Genomic DNA, 20,202 nt, shown 5'->3' with positions numbered 1-20,202 from the left:
ACTGATGAAGCATATAACACAAACTGGAAAGGAAGGCAACAAACATTAAAAGGAACAAAAGAGAACAAGAAAACAACAGAGATGCTAGAAACAGAAAAGAGTAAAACATGAAAGCAGAGTACAGTGGCTGGCCAACCACGAGAATAAAAAGGGAAAGCCAGCCACTCTGCAATACATTAAAACCTCCACCCTAAAAGCACTAGGGTGGAGGGGACAGAGTGACAAAGGACATGCGCTAAAACCTACACAGAAGTATAAAACCCACTCTCACAGACAAATCGTAAAACTAAAGCTGCTGTGGAGGCATTGTTGCCCAACGCCGAAGGCAGGGTGCTGGGAAAGTTAGAAGTCTGCAGAAGAGCAGCTTAAAGTGGTCAGTCCACAGCAAGAGGTGGACGACTGTCATTTGGGAGCCACAGTGACACTGAGGTGGGTCCTTGCAACGGAGTTGGTAACCATGCATTAGCCTCATATGGCCAATGTGGAGCCGGCAGAGGACAACTGATTCCCTGAGATAGACCAGCATGGAAAACTTCCACACATTGATAGTCTCCTTAATGACACACAGTTTGTTGTGCATGCTGTTATGCCATTCTGTCTCCCAAGCTGAAAAAACCTGCGGTATAAGACAAAACACAGGTCAGCTTCGGAGATGCCTATCTCCAGAACCAGTTTCCGCATCGCCTGTTGCCGGGAATTACAATGTATCCCGGGGTCCACACAAACACCACGGAATGGCTGGACTGTTCCAGGGCATAGTTGGACTCCTGAATGGACACAACCAGAGGGTGGCGAGGGTAGCACTGGTCGATAGCTTGTAGACTACTCATTGAGTCAGTACACAGGAGAAATGACTCGCCTGGACATGAGCAGATGTATTTAAGAGCACGAGATATGACCGACAGCTCTGCAGTGAAAATACTGCATCCAACTGGCAAGGAGTGCTGCTCAATATGTCCTCCATGAACATATGCTAAGCCTATATAACCATCAGCCATTGAGCCATTGGTGTAAATCACTTCAGAGCCCCGGAACACATCACAAATCGAGAGGAAGGGAAGCTGAGAATGGCGGGGTTAACGGAGTCCTTAGGGCCATGCAAAAAGGACAGGTGAAGCTGTGGTCGAGGCATACACAATGGAGGCATACATGAACGGACTGCAAGTAAAGGTGGTAAAGGGAAGGACTCCAGTTCGGAGAGAAGGGACCAGACACGAACAGCAATCGTTAGCCCAGATCTGGGCCACCGATGCGGGAGATGGACTGCGCGGGCAGAAAAAGGAGACGGTAATTCGGATGCTCAGGGAAACTATGAATGTTTGCTGCATAACTGGTGAGCACTTGCGCATGTCTCATCTGCAGTGGAGGGACACCAGCCTCCACCAGTACACTGGTCACCGGACTCGTCCTAAAAGCTCCTGTCACTAATCGCACCCCACAGTGGTGCACATGGTCACGTAAATGCAATGCTGAAGGCGCTGTCAAACCATAAACCACACTCCCATAGTCAATTCGGGATTGGAAAAGGGCTCTGTACAGGGAGCCCAGTCAATCAAGTGTAGAAAACCAGTTCTAGGAATTGATATGTCTCCACTACAGTGAGAGGATCATCGTTAAGGTACAGTGTGCGCTACAGACGAACAGTACAACGCCGACAGAAGTGCATGACACACGTCATGACTGCACCTTGTGGATGGCTCGCTAGAGGCACCGCTCAACACCAACAGTACTGGAGCAGCAGTATGAAATGCAGAAGTCATCTGCATACAGAGGTGAGACGGAGGGCCCATTAATGGCCACTCAAAATAGAGAGAGACTCAATAGAGAGTCCTGCAGGGCTCCATTCTCCTGGATGTGGATGGAACTATGGGAGTCACCAACTTGGACACTGAAAGTTCGGAGCATCCCGAAGTTTTGATTAAAAATCAGGAGTGGTCCTCAGAGACCCCACTCATACAATGTGGCAAGGATATGATGTCACTAAGTCGTGTCTTATGCTTTACGTAAGTAAAAAAAGATGGCAATCAGGTGTCATCTGGAGAAGGCTGTTCGGATGGCACACTCGATGGATACAAGATTATCAATGGTAGAGGAGGAGGAGGAGGAGGAGGAGGAGGAGGAAATTATTGTTTAACGTCCCATTGACAACGGGAAGGAAATCAGCCGTGCCTTTTCTAAGGAACCATCCCGGCATTTGTCTGAACCGATTTAGGGAAATCACATTAGTGGTAGAGATGCCACACTGACATGGAGCCAAGAAGCCACGTGACTCCAGGACCCAACGCAACCGCCGACATATCACACGTTCCAACAGCTTACAAAGAACGTTGGTGAGGCTGATGGGTTGATAGCTATCCACATCAAGTGGGTTTCTACTGGGTTTGAGCACCGGCGATCTGGCCCAGGAGCTATGTCGGGGCAATGTGCAAAGGCACTGAGAAGCTCCCACACTGTAAATGGGGCGTTTTAGGATTCATTGCAGCATGTAGTGGATGACAGGATATTCCTTTCCAGCCGCCGTTTGAGTGTGCAAAAAGGCTGCTGGGTAATTCTCTGACGCAGAGGCTCGAGCAAAGTTCTCAGCAACTGCGTTTGGGTCGGTACATAATTCGCCATTTATGGTAACACCGGGGACAGCTGTTGGGACCTGGTACCCGAGAAGACGTTTCGATCTTTGCTCAGACTTAGGAAGGTGACGTGTGGCACCCAACGGTGCAGACGTATCACTCCCAACACTCTTTCTTCCATTGTTTGATAAGGTAGTGAACACTGGCACAAAACCATTTAAAGGCTATGAGGTGCTCCATGGAAGGGTGCCACTTATGCCACCGACAATCCTCCTTTCCACGTATAATACGAGATTGGAATAGAAGGGAGAACCGATAGAGGTACTCAGGGTACCCTCCGCCACACACTGTCAGGTGGCTTGCGGAGTATGGATGTAGATGTAGATAGAGCTCGCCGACTCTCTTTAATTGCTTCAGCGACTTCTGCCAGCCACCAAGGGACTGTCTTATGCCTTGGGCACCCTAAAGACCGAGGGATTGTGTTTTCTGCTGCAGAAACAATTGTGGCGTTTTCTGCTGCAGAAACAATTGCGCTAGTCACCTGCTCAACCATCACATCGATGTTATCGTGGGGAGGGGGGAGGGGGGGGGGGGGGAGATTCAGCTGTGACAGCAGAGGTGAAAGTTCCCCAGGCTGCCTTTTTCAAAAGTCCATCTGGGCAGGCATCCACGTGCCTGACGCTGGGGCAGTGAAAGGAAGATGGGGAAGTGATGACTACCACACAGGTCGTCATGTGCTCTCCAGTGGATAGGTAGTAGAAGTTATGGGCTGCAAATTGATAAATCAATGGCCGAGTAACTACCATGAGCCACACTGAAATGTGTGGCGGCCCCAGTATTTAAGAAGCAAAGGTCGAATGCGACAGTAAAGTTTAGACATGGTGCCACTGCAATTTCCTTGGTCTTAGGGCATTTTCTTTTTGGTTTCTCTCGCTGCTATTTGGGTTTCCCTGGCTGGGTGGACTTCACTGGCTCAGTCTCCGGGACTGAGGATGAGCTTGAAGCCCTACGCCCAGCTGCTTTTGGGCTCTTCAGCCACTGGCGGGTGTCGTCTTTCCCATTAGAAGAAACCTCGGAAGGAAGTGTCCCAAGGGACCCCATCCTAGCAAGGGAAGCTGAAGACGCGTTACGCCTCTCCGCATCATGATTATCCTTCGGACCCCGGTGGAAACGCCGGACGAAATGTAAACCTTGCTGCTCTAAATTGGTGTGCAGCTCATCGTCATTGCGAAAGAAGGTCCCTGTGAAATATGATACCCTGGATCATATTTAAGCTCTTATGGGGTGTGATGGTTACAGAAACATCCCCCAGCTTGTCACAAGCGAGTAACGCCTGTGACTGGGCAGAGGATGCTGTTTTGATCAAGAGTGACCTAGATCACATTTTGGACAAGCCCTCCACCTCCCAAAACTTGTCCTCTAAAAGCTCAGCAAAAAGCTGAGGCTTCATCATCATGAAAGATTCCTCATCACCTCTCAAACATAAAAGATACCAGGGCGAATAAGATGCGTTGCCATCCTTAGCCTAACGCTCTTCCCATGGTGTGGCCAGGGAGGGGAACGATTTGGGTTGTACTTCTGTGTATTGAATTGAGCTTGTGAATGCTCAGAGACTGGTGGTTCACCACTATCAAGAGATGATGGACTACGCTTCATCCCGTGTCATCCACCTTGATGCCACCCACTCTGACCAGGGGCCCTCCCCACGGGCGCCACCCAGCCACAGCAAAGGCCACCTAGTGGGATGGCCATTGCCAGGAGTCCAGATGCCCCAGGGGGATCGGCATCTACCTCTTGGCATATGCGTGAAGTTAACGGTGCAGACGTCAGCAAAGCGATCTCTGTGTGGTCAGGAGGCTACAACGAACAGGGTTCGTGGCGGCCCCACTACATCTACATCTACATCTACATCTACATCCACATCTACATGACTACTCTGCAATTCACATTTAAGTGCTTGGCAGAGGGTTCATCGAACCACAATCATACTTTCTCTCTACTATTCCACTCCCGAACAGCGAGCGGAAAAAACGAACACCTAAACCTTTCTGTTCGAGCTCTGATTTCTCTTATTTTATTTTGATGATCATTCCTACCTATGTAGGTTGGGCTCCACAAAATATTTTTGCATTCGGAAGAGAAAGTTGGTGACTGAAATTTCGTAAGAAGGTCTCGCTGCGACGAAAAAGTCTATGCTGTAATGACTTCCATCCCAACTCGTGTATCATATCTGCCACACTCTCTCCCCTATAACGCGATAATACAAAACGAGCTGCCTTTTTTGCACCCTTTCGATGTCCTCCGTCAATCCCACCTGGTAACGATCCCACACCGCGCAGCAATATTCTAACAGAGGACAAACGAGTGTAGTGTAAGCTGTCTCTTTAGTGGACTTGTTGCATCTGCTAAGTGTCCTGCCAATGAAACGCAACCTCTGGCTCGCCTTCCCGACAATATTATCTATGTGGTCTTTCCAACTAAAGTTGTTCGTAATTTTAACACCCAGGTACTTAGTTGAATTGACAGCCTTGAGAATTGTACTATTTATCGAGTAATCGAATTCCAATGGATTTCTTTTGGAACTCATGTGGATCACCTCAAACTTTTCGTTATTTAGCGTCAACTGCCACCTAACACACCATACAGCAATCTTTTCTAAATCGCTTTGCAGCTGATACTGGTCTTCGGATGACCTTACTAGACGCTAAATTACAGCATCATCTGCGAACAGTCTAAGAGAACTGCTCAGATTGTCACCCAGGTCATTTATATAGATCAGGAACAGTAGAGGTCCCAGGACGCTTCCCTGGGGAACACCTGATATCACTTCAGTTTTACTCGATGATTTGCCGTCTATTACTACGAACTGCGACCTTCCTGACAGGAAATCACGAATCCAGTCGCACAACTGAGACGATACCCCATAGCTCCGCAGCTTGATTAGAAGTCGCTTGTGAGGAACGGTGTCAAAAGCTTTCCGGAAATCTAGAAATACGGAATCAACTTGAGATCCCCTGTCGATAGCGGCCATTACTTCGTGCGAATAAAGAGCTAGCTGCGTTGCACAAGAGCGATGTTTTCTGAAGCCATGCTGATTACATGTCAATAGATCGTTCCCTTCGAGGTGGTTCATAATGTTTGAATACAGCATATGCTCCAAAACCCTACTGCAAACCGACGTCAATGATATAGGTCTGTAGTTAAATGGATTACTCCTACTACCCTTCTTGAACACTGGTGCGACCTGCGCAATTTTCCAATCTGTAGGTATAGATCTATCGGTGAGCGAGCGGTTGTATATGAGTGCTAAGTAGGGAGCTATAGTATCAGCGTAATCTGAAAGGAACCTAATCGGTATACAATCTGGACCTGAAGACTTGCCCGTATCAAGCGATTTGAGTTGCTTCGAACCCCTAAGGTATCTACTTCTAAGAAACTCATGCTAGCAGATGTTCGTGTTTCAAATTCTGGAATATTCCATTCGTCTTCCCTGGTGAAGGAATTTCGGAAAACTGCGTTCAATAACTCCGCTTTAGCGGCACAGTCGTCGATAACAGTACCATCGGCACTGCGCAGCGAAGGTATTGACTGCGTCTTGCCGCTTGTGTACTTTACATACGACCAGAATTTCTTCGGATTTTCTACCAAATTTCGAGACAATGTTTCGTTGTGGAACCTATTAAAGGCATCTCGCATCGAAGTACGTGCCAAATTTCGCGCGTCTGTAAATTTTAGCCCATCTTCGGGATTTCGCGTTCTTCTGAACTTCGCATGCTTTTTCCGTTGCCTCTGCAACAGCGTTCGGACCTTTTTTGTGTACCACGGGGGATCCGTTCCATCTCTTACCAATTTATGAGGTATGAATCTCTCAATTGCTGTTGCTACTATATCTTTGAATTTGAGCCACATCTCGTCTACATTCGCATAGTCAGTTCGGAAGGAATGGAAATTGTCTTTTAGGAAGGCTTCTAGTGGCACTTCATCCGCTTTTTTAAATAAAATTATTTTGCGTTTGTTTCTGATGGATTTGGAAGAAATGGTATTGAGCCTATCTACAACGACCTTGTGATCACTAATCCCTGTATCAGTCATGATGCTCTCTATCAGCTCTGGATTGTTTGTGGCTAAGAGGTCAAGTGTGTTTTCGCAACCATTTACAATTCGCGTGGGTTCGTGGACTAACTGCTCGAAATAATTTTCGGAGAATGCATTTAGGACAATCTCGGAAGACGTTTTCTGCCTACCACCGGTTTTGAACAAGTATTTTTGCCAACATACCGAGGGTAGGTTGTAGTCCCCACCAACTATAACCGTATGAGTGGGGTATTTATTTGTTACGGGACTCAAACTTTCTCTGAACTGTTCCGCAACTGTATCATCGGAGTCTGGGGATCGGTAGAAGGAGCCAATTATTAACTTAATTCGGCTGTTAAGTATAACCTCCACCCACACCAATTCGCACGGAGTATCTACTTTGACTTCACTACAAGATAAACCACTACTGACAGACACAAACACTCCAACACCAATTCTGCCTAATCTATCTTTCCTGAACACCGTCTGAGACTTCGTAAAAATTTCTGCAGAACTTATTTCAGGCTTTAGCCAGCTTTCTGTACCTATAACGATATCAGCTTCTGTGCTTTCTATTAGCGCTTGAAGCTCAGGGACTTTTCCAGCACAACTACAACAATTTACAACTATAATTCCGACTGTTCCTTGATCCAAGCACGTCCTGTAATTGCCAAGCACCCTTTGACATTGCAGCCCATCCCGCACTTTCCCGAGGCCTTCTAACCTAAAAAACCGCCCAGTCCATGCCACACAGCCTCCGCTACCCGTGTAGCCGCCAGCTGAGTGTAGTGAACTCCTGACCTTTTCAGCGGAACCCGAAACCCCACCACCCTATGGCGCAAGTCAAGGAATCTGCAGCCAATACGGTCGCAAAACCGTCTGAGCCTCTGATTCAGACCCTCCACCCGGCTCTGCACCAAAGGTCCGCAGTCGGTTCTGTCAACGATGCTGCAGATGGTGAGCTCTGCCTTCATCTCGTAAGCAAGACCGGCAGCCTTCACCAAATCAGATAGCCGCTGGAATCCAGAGAGTATTTCCTCAGATCCAAAGCGACACACGTCATTAGTGCCGACATGTGCCACCACCTGCAGCTGGCTGCACCCTGTGCTCTTCATGGCATCCGGAAGGACCCTTTCCACATCAGGAATGACTCCTCCCAGAATGCACACGGAGTGCACACTGGATTTCTTCCCCACTGGGGAGGCTTTCTGATCAGCCTCCGGGGACGCCTCTGCCTGCCACGCCTTGGAACGACCTCCCAATGAACCACAGGCGAGGGCTCAGCCCCACTGCGGGCAGCAACCGGGGCAACCACAGCGGCAGACCGATCTGGGGACAGACGGGACGAGGTTGACATCCCCGTGATACCCGAGTCCGGCTCCCCACAGTGGTGCCCATTGGCAACAGCCTCAAGCTGCGCGACCGAAGTCAGCGCCGATTGCAGCTGTGAGCGAAGGGATGCCAAGTCAGCCCTCATCCGAACACAGCAATCGCAGTCCCTGTCCATTCTAATCGATGTTTAACAACAGTTACCGAAACACGAGTCCGTGCCTAGATAACGCAAGCTGAACACGCAAAGAATGTATCAACTAACCTGTACAAATGCCTAACGACTGTGCTACAATCTGCTGAATTTACAATTACAGTAACTAAAACTCGAAATTGCACCTCCTATACGAAACTCACACGCAATTTAAGTAAGAATCTACGAAGTAAACACTATAGCGCGATGCTACAACTGTCAAATACTATAATACGTCTGAAATATATGAATTAAACAATGCAAGTACCCAAAAACACGCAAAGAAATTAATTAAACTATCTAACAAACAAGTAAGCTAGGGTTATACGACTTGCTGCTGCAGCTGCTTATCCAACGGCGGCAGGGAGCACTACAACGGACTGGCTACCGTGCTGGATATCAGGTGCAAAGAAGTCCATAGTCATCGTCGACCCAGAAATCGACACTGCATAGTGTACAGATGAAAACGCCCCAAGGAAGGTGTCCTCGCAAAAGAGATGGAGAATGGCCAGGACTGCAATGCGACAACGAGAAAGTGGGCTAAAGATCTCAATGCACGATGGACATGATGCACCTTGAAAGGCGCACGTCCCCAGTTGGTTCACTCTTCGGGAAAATTTTGAAGAATGGAGGTCAAACCATAAAGGGGACCATCACATAAAGGCCAAAACTTGTGAAACACTTTTTAGTCGCCTCGTACGACAGGCAGGAATACCTCGGGTCTATTCTAACCCCCAGACCCACAAGGGAGGGGGGGGGGGGAGGGGAGGCAGGGGGGGGGGAGGGGGGGGTAGACAGGCAAAGGAATGGTGTAAATTAACATGTGATCACAATCACCCTTTTTTTTAATGTAACACTGTAAATGGGAAATGGTGTGATGGAGCACATCTTCATAAATTTTTGAGAAAAGGCTAAGGTATGGAACAAAAGAATGGTCTATGGAGGTGCTTGTTCCATTATGACAACAGTCATTCAGAGGGTGGTCAAAGAGGATAAGCAGTTTCCAAGAAGCCAAGATGAAACAGTTCAGTATCCAACTAATTAATGGCCCCATACTTAACTTTGCACTTCACAATGAATGACAACATTTGCGTAATTTACAAACATTTCTTTCAACACAGCAAAATAATCATTTACTACTAGAAGAAATGACTCTGAAGTAAAATTTTGAATAGTTCTACTGTTCTATAATTTGTGCGCCAAGAGTATTTTTTTTTTTATTTTTTATTGCAGCTTTAGAAAATAAGCTACACATTTTGTGGATAAATGGAGAAAATTTGAACCCAACCTCCCAATCCTTGATTATTTTCTGACATCGTATAACAAGATACATTTTTATTAAATGACATCTTCATTACACTATGAGCTGCCCTAGAATTGCTTTATTTGCCAAAACTGGTTTTCAGGTTTATAATCCATCAAATGTGTAAAGTAACATGTAGAGATTACAATAAATTTTATAATGGCAAACAGGAAGAAACTTCAAAAGCAGATTTAGGGAACATACTAATCTTAGTAAAGCCAATTCCCAGCATTCAAGTGCTCATTTAAGAGAGAACAAGCATACTGCTAATGGCACAAAAAAAAAATTTCTCCACAAAGCAGAAAAAGGCAGATTATTAAATATTGTAGAAGAAATTGAAATATACACACACATGACAAAACAACCAGACAGCATACCTGATGAACAAACAGAGTTACAGAATAGTTCTTATATACAAAATTTCAACAGTTTTAACTGAACAATTTTAGTTTGGAGTGTGTCAAGCACGTAAGGATTGTCTAATCTGATGTGATATGTTGGATTAATTTTCAATCTTATACCTTTTGTATAGTCTACCTTCATATGAAAATTGTCAAAAATTGTAATTTACTTAATTATTTGACTGTGTGTAACAGATATATACAAAGTCACTATGTGGTCAAAAGCATCTGGACACCTGGCTGAAAATGACTTGCAAGTTAGTGTCGCCTTCCATCGGTAATGTCTGAATTCAATATGGTGTTGGCCCACCCATAGCCTTGATGACAGCTTCCACTCTCGCAGGCATACGTTCAGTCAGGTGCTGGAAAGTTTCTTGGGAAATGGCAGCCCATTTTTCACAGATTGCTGTACTGAGGAGAAGTATTTATGTCGGTCAGTGAGGCCTAGCATGAAGTCGGTGATCCAAAATATCCCTGAGGTGTTCTGTAGGATTCAGGTCAGGATTCTATGCAGGTCAGTCCATTACAGGGGTGTTGTTGTTGTTGTTGTTGTTGTGTAACCACTCCACCACAGGCTGCACATTATGAACAGGTGCTCGATTGTGTTGAAAGATGCAATCACCATCTCCGAATTGCTCTTCAAAAGTGGGAAGTAAGAAGGTGCTTAAACATTAATTTAGGCCTGTGCTGTGGTGCTGTGATATTGCCACACAAAAAAGCAAGAGGTACAAGCCCCCTCCATGAAAAACACAAGCACACTGTAACACTACCACCTCCTAAGGTAGTTAGTTAGTTAGTTATATTACTTGTTCCATGGGCCATGAACACGATTCTTTCGTAATGATGTGGAACGTGTCAAAGTACACAAGATTCATTTATCCCAAATAATCATTGTTAGTCTTATATACGGTACAATTGTTAATGCTTCCTGTATTTCTTTGGCCTATGTCTAAAAATCATCTATGGAGTAGAAGGAGTTGTCATTCAGGAATTCCCTTAACTTACTTTTGAATGCCGATTGGTTGTCTGTCAGACTTTTGATATTGTTTGGCAATTGACCAAAAATCTTTGTGGCAGTATAATTCACCCCCTTTTGTGTCAATGTCAAATTCAATGAACGGTAGTGAAGGTCACCCTGTCTCCTAGTATTGTAGCTGTGGACTGTGCTATTAATTCTGAAGTGATCTGGGTTACTAACAACAAATTTCATTAGGCTGTACATATATTGTGAAGCTACTGGCAATTTCCCTAATTCTTTAAATAATTGTCTATAAGATGATCTTGGATGAACCCCAGACATTATTCTGATAACACGTTTTTGTGCAATAAATACCTTCTTTCTTAGTGATGAATTGCCCCAAAAGATGATTCCGTAAGAAAGCAACGAATGAAAATATGCATGGTAAGCTAACTTACTGATGTGCTTGTCTCCAAAATTTGCAATGACACTAATAGCATAGGTAGCTGAGCTCAATCGTTTCAGTAGATTGTCAAAGTGTGTCTTCCAGTTTAAATTCTGATCAATACAGACACCCAGAAATTTTGAACAATCTGCTTTAGCTAAAGATTTTCCCCCACACTCTATATTTATTTCCGGTGTTATGCCTTTCCCTGTACTGAACTGTATGTACAGTGTTTTTTCAAAGTTCAATGAAAGTCCATTTGCGGAAAACCACCTAATAACTCTTTGAAAAACATTATTTGCATTTTCCTCAGCTGATTCTTGCTTTTTAGGCTTGATTACAATACTTGTGTCATCTGCAAAGAGAACCAAGTTTGCATCTTCATGAATATAATTAGGCAAGTCATTAACATATCTTAAAAACAATAAAGGCCCCAAGACAGAACCCTGTGGTACCCCATTCTTGATACATCCCCAGTCTGAATAATCTGATGCCCTTTGTGTACTATGTGGGTTTACTGTTTCAACCTTCTGCATTCTACCAGTTAAATATGAAGTGAACCATCTGTGTACTGAACCATTCATTCCATAGTACTTCAGCTTATCTAAGAGGATTTCATGATCCACACAGTCAAAAGCCTTAGAGAGATCACAGAAAATCGCAATTGGTGATGTTCTACTATCCAGAGCATTTTAAATTTGATCAGTGAAAGCGTGTATAGCACTATCTGTTGAAACACCTTTCTGAAAACCGAACTGACATTTTGTTAAAACGTTATTCCCACTAATGTGTAAAGTTACTCTTGAGTACATTACTTTTTCAAACACTTTTGAGAAGGATGTCAGAAGTGAAATAGGACGATAATTGTTGACGTCTGTCTTGTCACCTTTTTTATACAAGGGTTTAACTATGGCATATTTCAATCTGTCAGGAAATATTCCCTGATTCAATGAGCTATTACATATGTGGCTAAGAACTCGACTTGTCAGGTGTGGACAAGATTTTAGTATTCTATTGGAGATACCATCAGTTCCATGTGAGTTTTTATTCTTAAGTGAATTTATTATTTTCTTAATTTCAGACGGTGAAGTGGGTAGGATTTCAATTTCATTTGTTTGCACCGGGAATGCCTCTTTCATATAGAGTTCTGCCCTATCTGGTGAGCAGCTGGTGCCTATATTTTCCACTACATTTATAAAATGATTATTAAAAATATTTTCAACCTGTGATTTTTCATTTATAAGCTTTTCATTGTGCTTAACAGTAATACTGTTGACCTGCGACCTTGGTTGCCCTGTTTCCCTTTTAACTATATTCCATATTGTTTTAACTTTGTTATCAGAGGTGCTAATTTTACTGTTAGCACTAAACAAGGTGGCAGATGATATTCACTGGGCATACACCATACCCACACCCTGCCATCGGATTGCCACGTTGTGTACCGTGACTCATCACTCCACAAAATGGTTTTCCACTGTTCGATCGTCCAATGTTTACACTACTTATACCAAGTGAGGCGGCGTTGTTTGGCATTTACTGGCATGACGTGTGGCTTATGAGCAGCCGCTCGACCATGAAATCCAAGTTTTCTCACCTCCTGCGTAACTGTTATAGAACTTGCAGTGGGTCCTGATGCAGTCTGAAATTCCTGTGTGATTGTCTGGATGGATATCTGCCTATTACATATTACAACCCTCTTCAACTGTCGACGGTCTCTGTCAGTCCACACACGAGGTCGGCCTGTGTGCTTTTGTGCTGTATGTGTCCCTTCACATTTCCACTTCATTATCACATCAGTAACAGTGGACTAGGGATGTTTAGGAGTGTGGAAATCTCGCGTACAGACGTACGACACTAGTGACACCCAATCACCTGACCACGTTCAAAGACTGAATTCTGCAGAGCACCCCATTTAGCTCTCTCACGATGCTTAATGACTACTAATGTCACTGATATGGAGTACCTGGCAGCACAATGCACCTAATATGAAAATCGTATGTTTTTGGGGGGTGTCCGGATACTTTTGATCACATAGTGTATGTTCTCAGAAATAACAAAAGACAACTAATGTAGACTCCTTGTCCTGTCAGTTCCATGTTCATGCTACATGACACTTATGTCAAACATTATCAAGAATATAATAAAATGAAACACCTACAGCCATCCTTACGATGTTATTTATTGTATGGCTACCAGATTTGGTGCTTCAGTGCTCCATTGTCAGGTATTAACTGACACTGAGGGCATTAACTCCAATTGTATACACAATTCATCAGTGGCCACCACCTATGAACTGGTTTTTGCAGACTACTGGTAAGAAAGATGCTACGTCTGGTAGGAGACTATGGTCATCTGTGCGAGTTGTTTGTGTGGTGGTGGTGGCGTGTGTGGTGGTGGTGGTGGTGGTGGTGGTGGTGGTGGTGGTGGTGGTGGCGGCGGCGTGTGTGGTGGTGGTGGTGGCGGCGTGTGTGGTGGTGGTAGTGGCGGCGGCGTGTGTGGTGGTGGCGTGTGTGTGGCGTGTCTTAGCATCTCCACTATATGGTGTGTAGCAACTATCCTTTTCATAAAATTGTTACATTCAATCCCCAATTTTCCAATGTTTGTTTATTTTGTAGAAATCAATGCACATACATTTGTTTGTTCCTCTATATCAAATGCCACTGATGATGGGTTATAAACCAGAAAACCAGTTTTGGCAAATAAAACAATTTAGTGCAACTCATTGTGCACTGAAGATGCCTTTTAGCAAATGTATGAAAGCTGCGGAGCACCAAGCTTTCATGATTTTTCGAAGAGTAAATGTTTCTTCTATCTCTTGTTAATTTTCTTGTACTTTAGCTGTCTTAGGAACAGCTGTTGCCACAGTTATAGGTAACTGCACTGACACATAATGGCTCAATGACAAAATTTTTTATTGAATCTATAAACAGTTGTCAAAAGTTTCTGATATTCCTTTTCTTCTGTTCTCTCTGATTCGTATCTACATTATTCTTTTGTTATCCATGTAAGATATTTTCAATACATAATTCTGCATCATTTCATTGTCTAGTTTATTTACACTCAACTGCACACATTATCTGAACCATGAACATTTTTAGGTAATCTATACGAATGACTCTGCTGCAATCTGATTAAAATGTGTATAATAGTCTTTTTGAGTTCATTGTTCCTCAAGATTTGTACCTTGTCGATGTGCTGTTTAGTACTTCTGTTAGTTAATTCAACCACTGCTCACCAAAAATTTAGTTATATCACAATACAGTGGTTTCCATTACCCACCCAACAGATAAAATAATATTCTACATTAACTGAGTTTCAGATGAAAAGTAGGTTTTTTATGACCCTTATGAAATGAAACCCAATGGTGCCAGAATTAATATACAACTTACGTTTACAGCAAAAACAATGCAACACTACTACACTTAGGAAAATCTAAGAACAGGAGAAAGAGATATTAAAGTTTTGGACTAGGCAACTTGATGCTTACGAACATGTGAGGACAATGCAACAGAAGCTTGGGGTTTTGAATGCATAAACACTGAGAATCACACAAAGTAGTGTTCGCTTTTAAGATCTGTCACACACAACTTCACACTGTGAACACTTCTTTATCTTTAATGAGACTTACATATAAGAAAGTAAACATAGCATTAAAAACAGAACTTTATGTACACAACTTACACGAAACAACAGATACAGGCACAGACTTACCAGGAGAGAGATCGCTGAGACTGCATACTAATCAGCCCATGTGTTGAATAAAATGAAAGGTGGTAGGCAAACAGAAAGAAAAAATAATTATAACCTACAAACTGAAAGCAACACTAGCAATAGTTATCAGCACTTGTTTTCAGAAATTTAAAAATTTCATTTATTACTGCAGGACATGCATGTAACAAAACACTTACAGTGGAGGGAAGCTACCTACAAATATCTAAACGAAACAGTAGATGGAGAAAGTACAATAGCAAACAATACACTGACCACATCATAAACCTTCTGCATATTTAAAACAGAGTATTTTAAGTTAGAGTCTTCATTTAACTGCAGCCTGAAGAGAAATATTCATTAAATGAATTGGATAGCAGTAAAATATTAATATTCAGTCTCATAGCATACTGTAATTTCCGTCCATGAAGGCCTCTCACCACCAGTATAGACGTTCTGTATGAATATCTGAATGTGATTAAAAAGTTAATGTAATTAAATAGTAAGAACCCTCTAGATTTATCAAGGGTAAAATTTCTGCAGGTGTCAGAGGATCCCACCAAATAAACATAGTTTCTAGTTCAGATTTAGTAAAAGTGTAGTTAAGAGGATACTAAAACTTGTGAGAATTAGGCATGCAATTGAACACTGAGTTTTATGGCGAGTAGTCATCTGTACACAGTTAATTTAGTGTCCCATATTCTCATAGTATGAATCAAGTCTAGAGAAAAAGCCCTATAAATATATGTTTGGAAACAAATAATTGTTAAAATAGGGGCCATTCTATCCTATGATAGCCATCCATTTGTTGACGCTACAGAGAAGACGGAGTGAGTGGACCCACAGCACGTGTGTTCTCTCTGAGGAACTCAATTTCATAAATAATGTGTTCCTATTCTTACTTATGTGGAAATCCAATGTTCAAACTATCCACTATATAGCAACTGGTTATACCATTACTTATCCCACTGTTTATATTGCATCTACGTTTTTCAGCACAATTCATATATGCACACTGGAGGAACATCGTGTTAGATACTGGAGAGAGAATGAGGACACAACTCACAATGTCATGAAATTTCACCACACAACCTACAAAGAAAATTAACAAGCGCAGTGGTGAAAATCATTTGCAAAAGTTGCAGATTCTTATGTTTCCAGGCAGGCAAATTTACTGAAATGGTATGACATTTGGATGGGTATCTCGTCATCTTTCCCAGAACAACATCACACTATTTTGCTGAACTCCCCAAGATGGAAACCTGACAATTATACACTTGTTCAACTCACCAGGGAAGATGACAATACGAATCTTTTTCATCAAATAGAATAATGTTCTTATTATTCTTTTAAATACAGTCCAGAGGTAGGCCCGAATAGTTACTGTTAAACAAAAGGCCTCAATCTTCTACCCAAAAGCATTATGACAACTTCAGACAGAGCTTAATTTTAAAGCTCAAAGCTGCATGTGGACATATCAGTTGTAATTGTAATGACATTTTTCTTGTCTCCTCCTTTACAGCAAACATTACAGGCAGTCTGGGTGATGGAAATGATAAAATGCAGAAGTTATAGCAGGTAGCACACAAATGATGCACAACATACCCAGTGCAGATTGCAGCCATGTTAAGCAAGACCAATACATGCAACAACATCAATCCACTGAACCAACATCCAAGCATACCTCACTAATGATCACTGGAAGAGATTTTTCAATACAGCTAAAGGCAAACTCCACGCCACATACCTCACGTGCAGCCTGCAGAAGAAGAGAAAAGAGATGCAACTCTATTTTGAGAGAAATATGAACACACTGAGTTTAATAATGCTGTGTGTCACTGTTATAATTAATAATTCAACATTATTGATAAGTCCATGAAGAATTTAATTTGCAAAACATAATAGTAAATACTTAGAGCTCACCCATCTACTGACAGTTTTATTTTTGTTGCTTCTCCTTCCTTTTGGTCTTTAAACCAAGCTGAAATTTATGATATGCATACGGTCAGTGATGTGACAAATCCTTATTACATAATTCTTTTTTAAGCTGTGTGTGAGCGTGACATGGTGAAGTGCTGCCAGAGGCAGAGCTGGGGCAGATGCAGCATCTGCACTCTGCAGGCTGCCTTAGGCTGAGGGCACTTCTGGTAACACTACATTTAACCCCTATCCTTTTTCATTTGTGAAAGTACAACATATGTCACACTGTTGTTAAGTTTAATGAAACAATCTGTATCAATTGTTTGTGTCATACAATTTCACTCTGCAGTGGAGTGTGTACTGGTATGAAACTTCCTGCCACAAAGTTTCATATTGTCAATGTGGTATGAATACTCCCATAAGTCACAGCATAAGGTATTCACCATGATATAACTAGCATTAATAACAGTTCTTATATTTTACTGACACAAAACTGCTGCACTGAACTGTTAATTATACAATTTTCTCTAATTTCATGGACTTATGAATACTGCTGTTTAATGTGCTAATATGGTAGGTTCAATAGTTACTTGGTCACTTACAAAAAGAATGTGATTGCAAACAAAAACAAATAGAATTAAAATGAGGAGTTAAGGTGGTCATGCACAACAATGAGAACAAATACTTTACACCATTTACAAGGTCCAAAAAGTTACATACAGGGAAAAAAAATTGAGACATTCCTTTCTAATGCCAGTTATCAACTCTCTGATTCAATGACAACCTACAAATATTTACATAATTATAATACAATACTAATAATAAACACTAACAGTTAACAATAAAATAAATGCAACTGCAATGTACAGCGATTGGACGAAATAGAACCGTCCTTACAAAGTTAAAACGATTGATTTTCCTTCAGCTACACAATATATAGGATGTTTCATTATTAATACAATTATATTTCTTCTATATTCATATTATTGACTTTGCATGACAGTTTATGCTTGAATGCAGTAAAATTGTAAGTGTGAAGTTCTCAAAACGGCAGAATGTTCGTTCTGTGTTTAGTCGTGCTTACTGCCGATGGAATGACATGCTACTGTGGACAGAGACGTTTAAGCATTCCTGCCACACTACGTATGCAAATGAAATTTAAAGAAACCCTAACATCTGGTACAACTGTATGTGCACTTCACAGTTATTTGTAGACTGCAGTTTTTGTGTGCTGGAGGTAATCATCAGGACAAAGCACCTAATACTGTTAACACACGAAGTTATAAACTCATGCTCTGTGCAGTACTTTGGCAGTTGGCTTGTTCCGTTTTTAATTTTAGGAGAGTGTTTCTAATTTTATGCAATCATATTCACTACAAGATTACATTTCCCAACAATAAAGTCATTGTAACGCTGTGTACACACAATACCAGATTTAGCGCCAAACAAGTTTTATTCTGCTTCCACATGGAAAGATTAACAATAATACTGAATTAAATAAATACAGTACAGTCTCATAACTATAGAGCACATCAATATACAGTCACGTAGGTGAGCATACAATAAACAAGCAAAAATAATTGTGCCCGAAGGCTCAGCATGCTGTCTATCCAGGTTGGGAGGGTCGCCTCTCTACACTAGGGTAGCTGTGGGGGCATTTCTACTGTGCACTCTTTGATTATGCATGCTCACACTGTAAGGTTACAGTATTTCTTCCCCCTTGGGGAAAAGTGTTCACTGTGGCGAAGCCCGTACCTTCACCAACAGGTGACAACTGCTGAAACAAGTGTCACATGCTGATACGGGAGAATACGGTCTGAAATGGCACAAGCACAGACAGGCTTGGTTCTACGGCCATGCAAGAGGCCGTAAGGGAGCACTTGCTGTGAAGGTGCCACAAGAGCTGAACAAGGCACGGTCCTCACCGTGAGGGCTCTCTGAGGTGTGGTTGGCCAAGCGAAGACAAAGCTGGTCACAATGTCGTGTCCACGCCATCGGAGACGATTACCTCAGCTGCGACGGATGACTACTGGTATCCACCTGGGGCCTGGCCAAACCCATGGGCCTAGACGGCACAGCCCAGATGGAATCATTGTGAAGTGGTGGCCAGTGAGTGACTGGGTGTCAGCCAGAGGAGATGAAGCTGTGTAGAGGGCTAGTGGCCATGAAACACCTTCAACAGCCTATGGTTACTAGTGGAGTTAACCTAAATGAACTTGAGAACCTATGGAGGGGTTCCTCAGGAGAAGATCGAGTGACATATTTTTTCGTCTGGATTTCGAATGTGTGGACCAGCCGCTCTTCCTCTCCATTGGTCTGAGGATGTAAATGAGGGGTGCCACTCTGTACAAAAAGCCTCAAAATCTTGGACTGCGAGTCGTCATCCATCACAAGCATATATGGCAATACTTCTAACAGAAAAATCATTGAGAACGTCACAACTGTACTCCCGTGGATGTCGATAAGTAACAAACCACTTACAGAAATTTTGAGAAAGTGTCAACTACTAGAAGCCAAAGCAAGTAAAGAAACAAAATCTCAAAATCAAAATGAAAACACTGCCGTGGGGAGGAGTGGGGAGGAGTGGGGAGGAGTGTGGAGGAGGGTGGAGGAGGGTGGAGGAGGGTGGAGGAGGGTGGAGGAGGGTGGAGGAGGGTGGAGGAGGGTGGAGGAGGGTGGAGGAGTAGATAGGAGGGTGGAGGAGTAGATAGGAGGGTGGAGGAGTGGATAGGAGGGTGGAGGAGTAGATAGGAGGGTGGAGGAGTAGATAGGAGGGTGGAGGAGTAGATAGGAGGGTGGAGGAGTAGATAGGAGGGTGGAGGAGTAGATAGGAGGGTGGAGGAGTAGATAGGAGGGTGGAGGAGTAGATAGGAGGGTGGAGGAGTAGATAGGAGGGTGGAGGAGTAGATAGGAGGGTGGAGGAGTAGATAGGAGGGTGGAGGAGTAGATAGGAGGGTGGAGGAGTAGATAGGAGGGTGGAGGAGTAGATAGGAGGGTGGAGGAGTAGATAGGAGGGTGGAGGAGTAGATAGGAGGGTGGAGGAGTAGATAGGAGGGTGGAGGAGTAGATAGGAGGGTGGAGGAGTAGATAGGAGGGTGGGAGGGGGGCAGGGCTGCACATGTAAAGAGACACCAGTGGTGCCACTCGATGGGTGGCGCACTATGCACATGTGTGATCTCTTTTTCAATATCCAGCCAAAACATGTGGTGGCAAGCCAGAAATTGAGCACAAAAAGACCCCCGAACGGTCTAGATGGAGAATTCGCATGACAGCCTGCTGCAATGTGGGTGGGATTACAACCCTG

General features: G+C 43.2%; 1 protein-coding gene across 28 annotated transcripts in view; it reads right to left on the bottom strand.

Annotated features, from left to right (window-relative positions):
- Nucleotides 1-20,202, bottom strand: part of LOC126266634 (kinectin) — a 327,061-nt gene that overhangs the window by 14,008 nt on the left and 292,851 nt on the right. For 8 of the 28 annotated variants that reach the window (XM_049970998.1, XM_049971004.1, XM_049971007.1 and 5 more), the window contains one exon: nt 14,982-15,008. The exons of 8 other annotated variants lie outside the window; for them this stretch is intronic. In XM_049970998.1, the coding sequence (XP_049826955.1) occupies nt 14,982-15,008 (27 nt within the window). Of the gene's footprint in view, nt 1-14,981; nt 15,009-16,662; nt 16,738-20,202 lie in introns of all 28 variants that reach the window. 12 more of the 28 variants (XM_049971003.1, XM_049970996.1, XM_049970999.1 and 9 more) reach the window with 2 other exon arrangements.

This window comes from Schistocerca gregaria, chromosome 4 (assembly GCF_023897955.1).
Source record: "Schistocerca gregaria isolate iqSchGreg1 chromosome 4, iqSchGreg1.2, whole genome shotgun sequence".
Lineage (NCBI taxonomy): Eukaryota > Metazoa > Arthropoda > Insecta > Orthoptera > Acrididae > Schistocerca > Schistocerca gregaria.
Note: the sequence above shows the minus strand (reverse complement) of the source record. Positions and strands in the feature narration are given on the sequence as shown.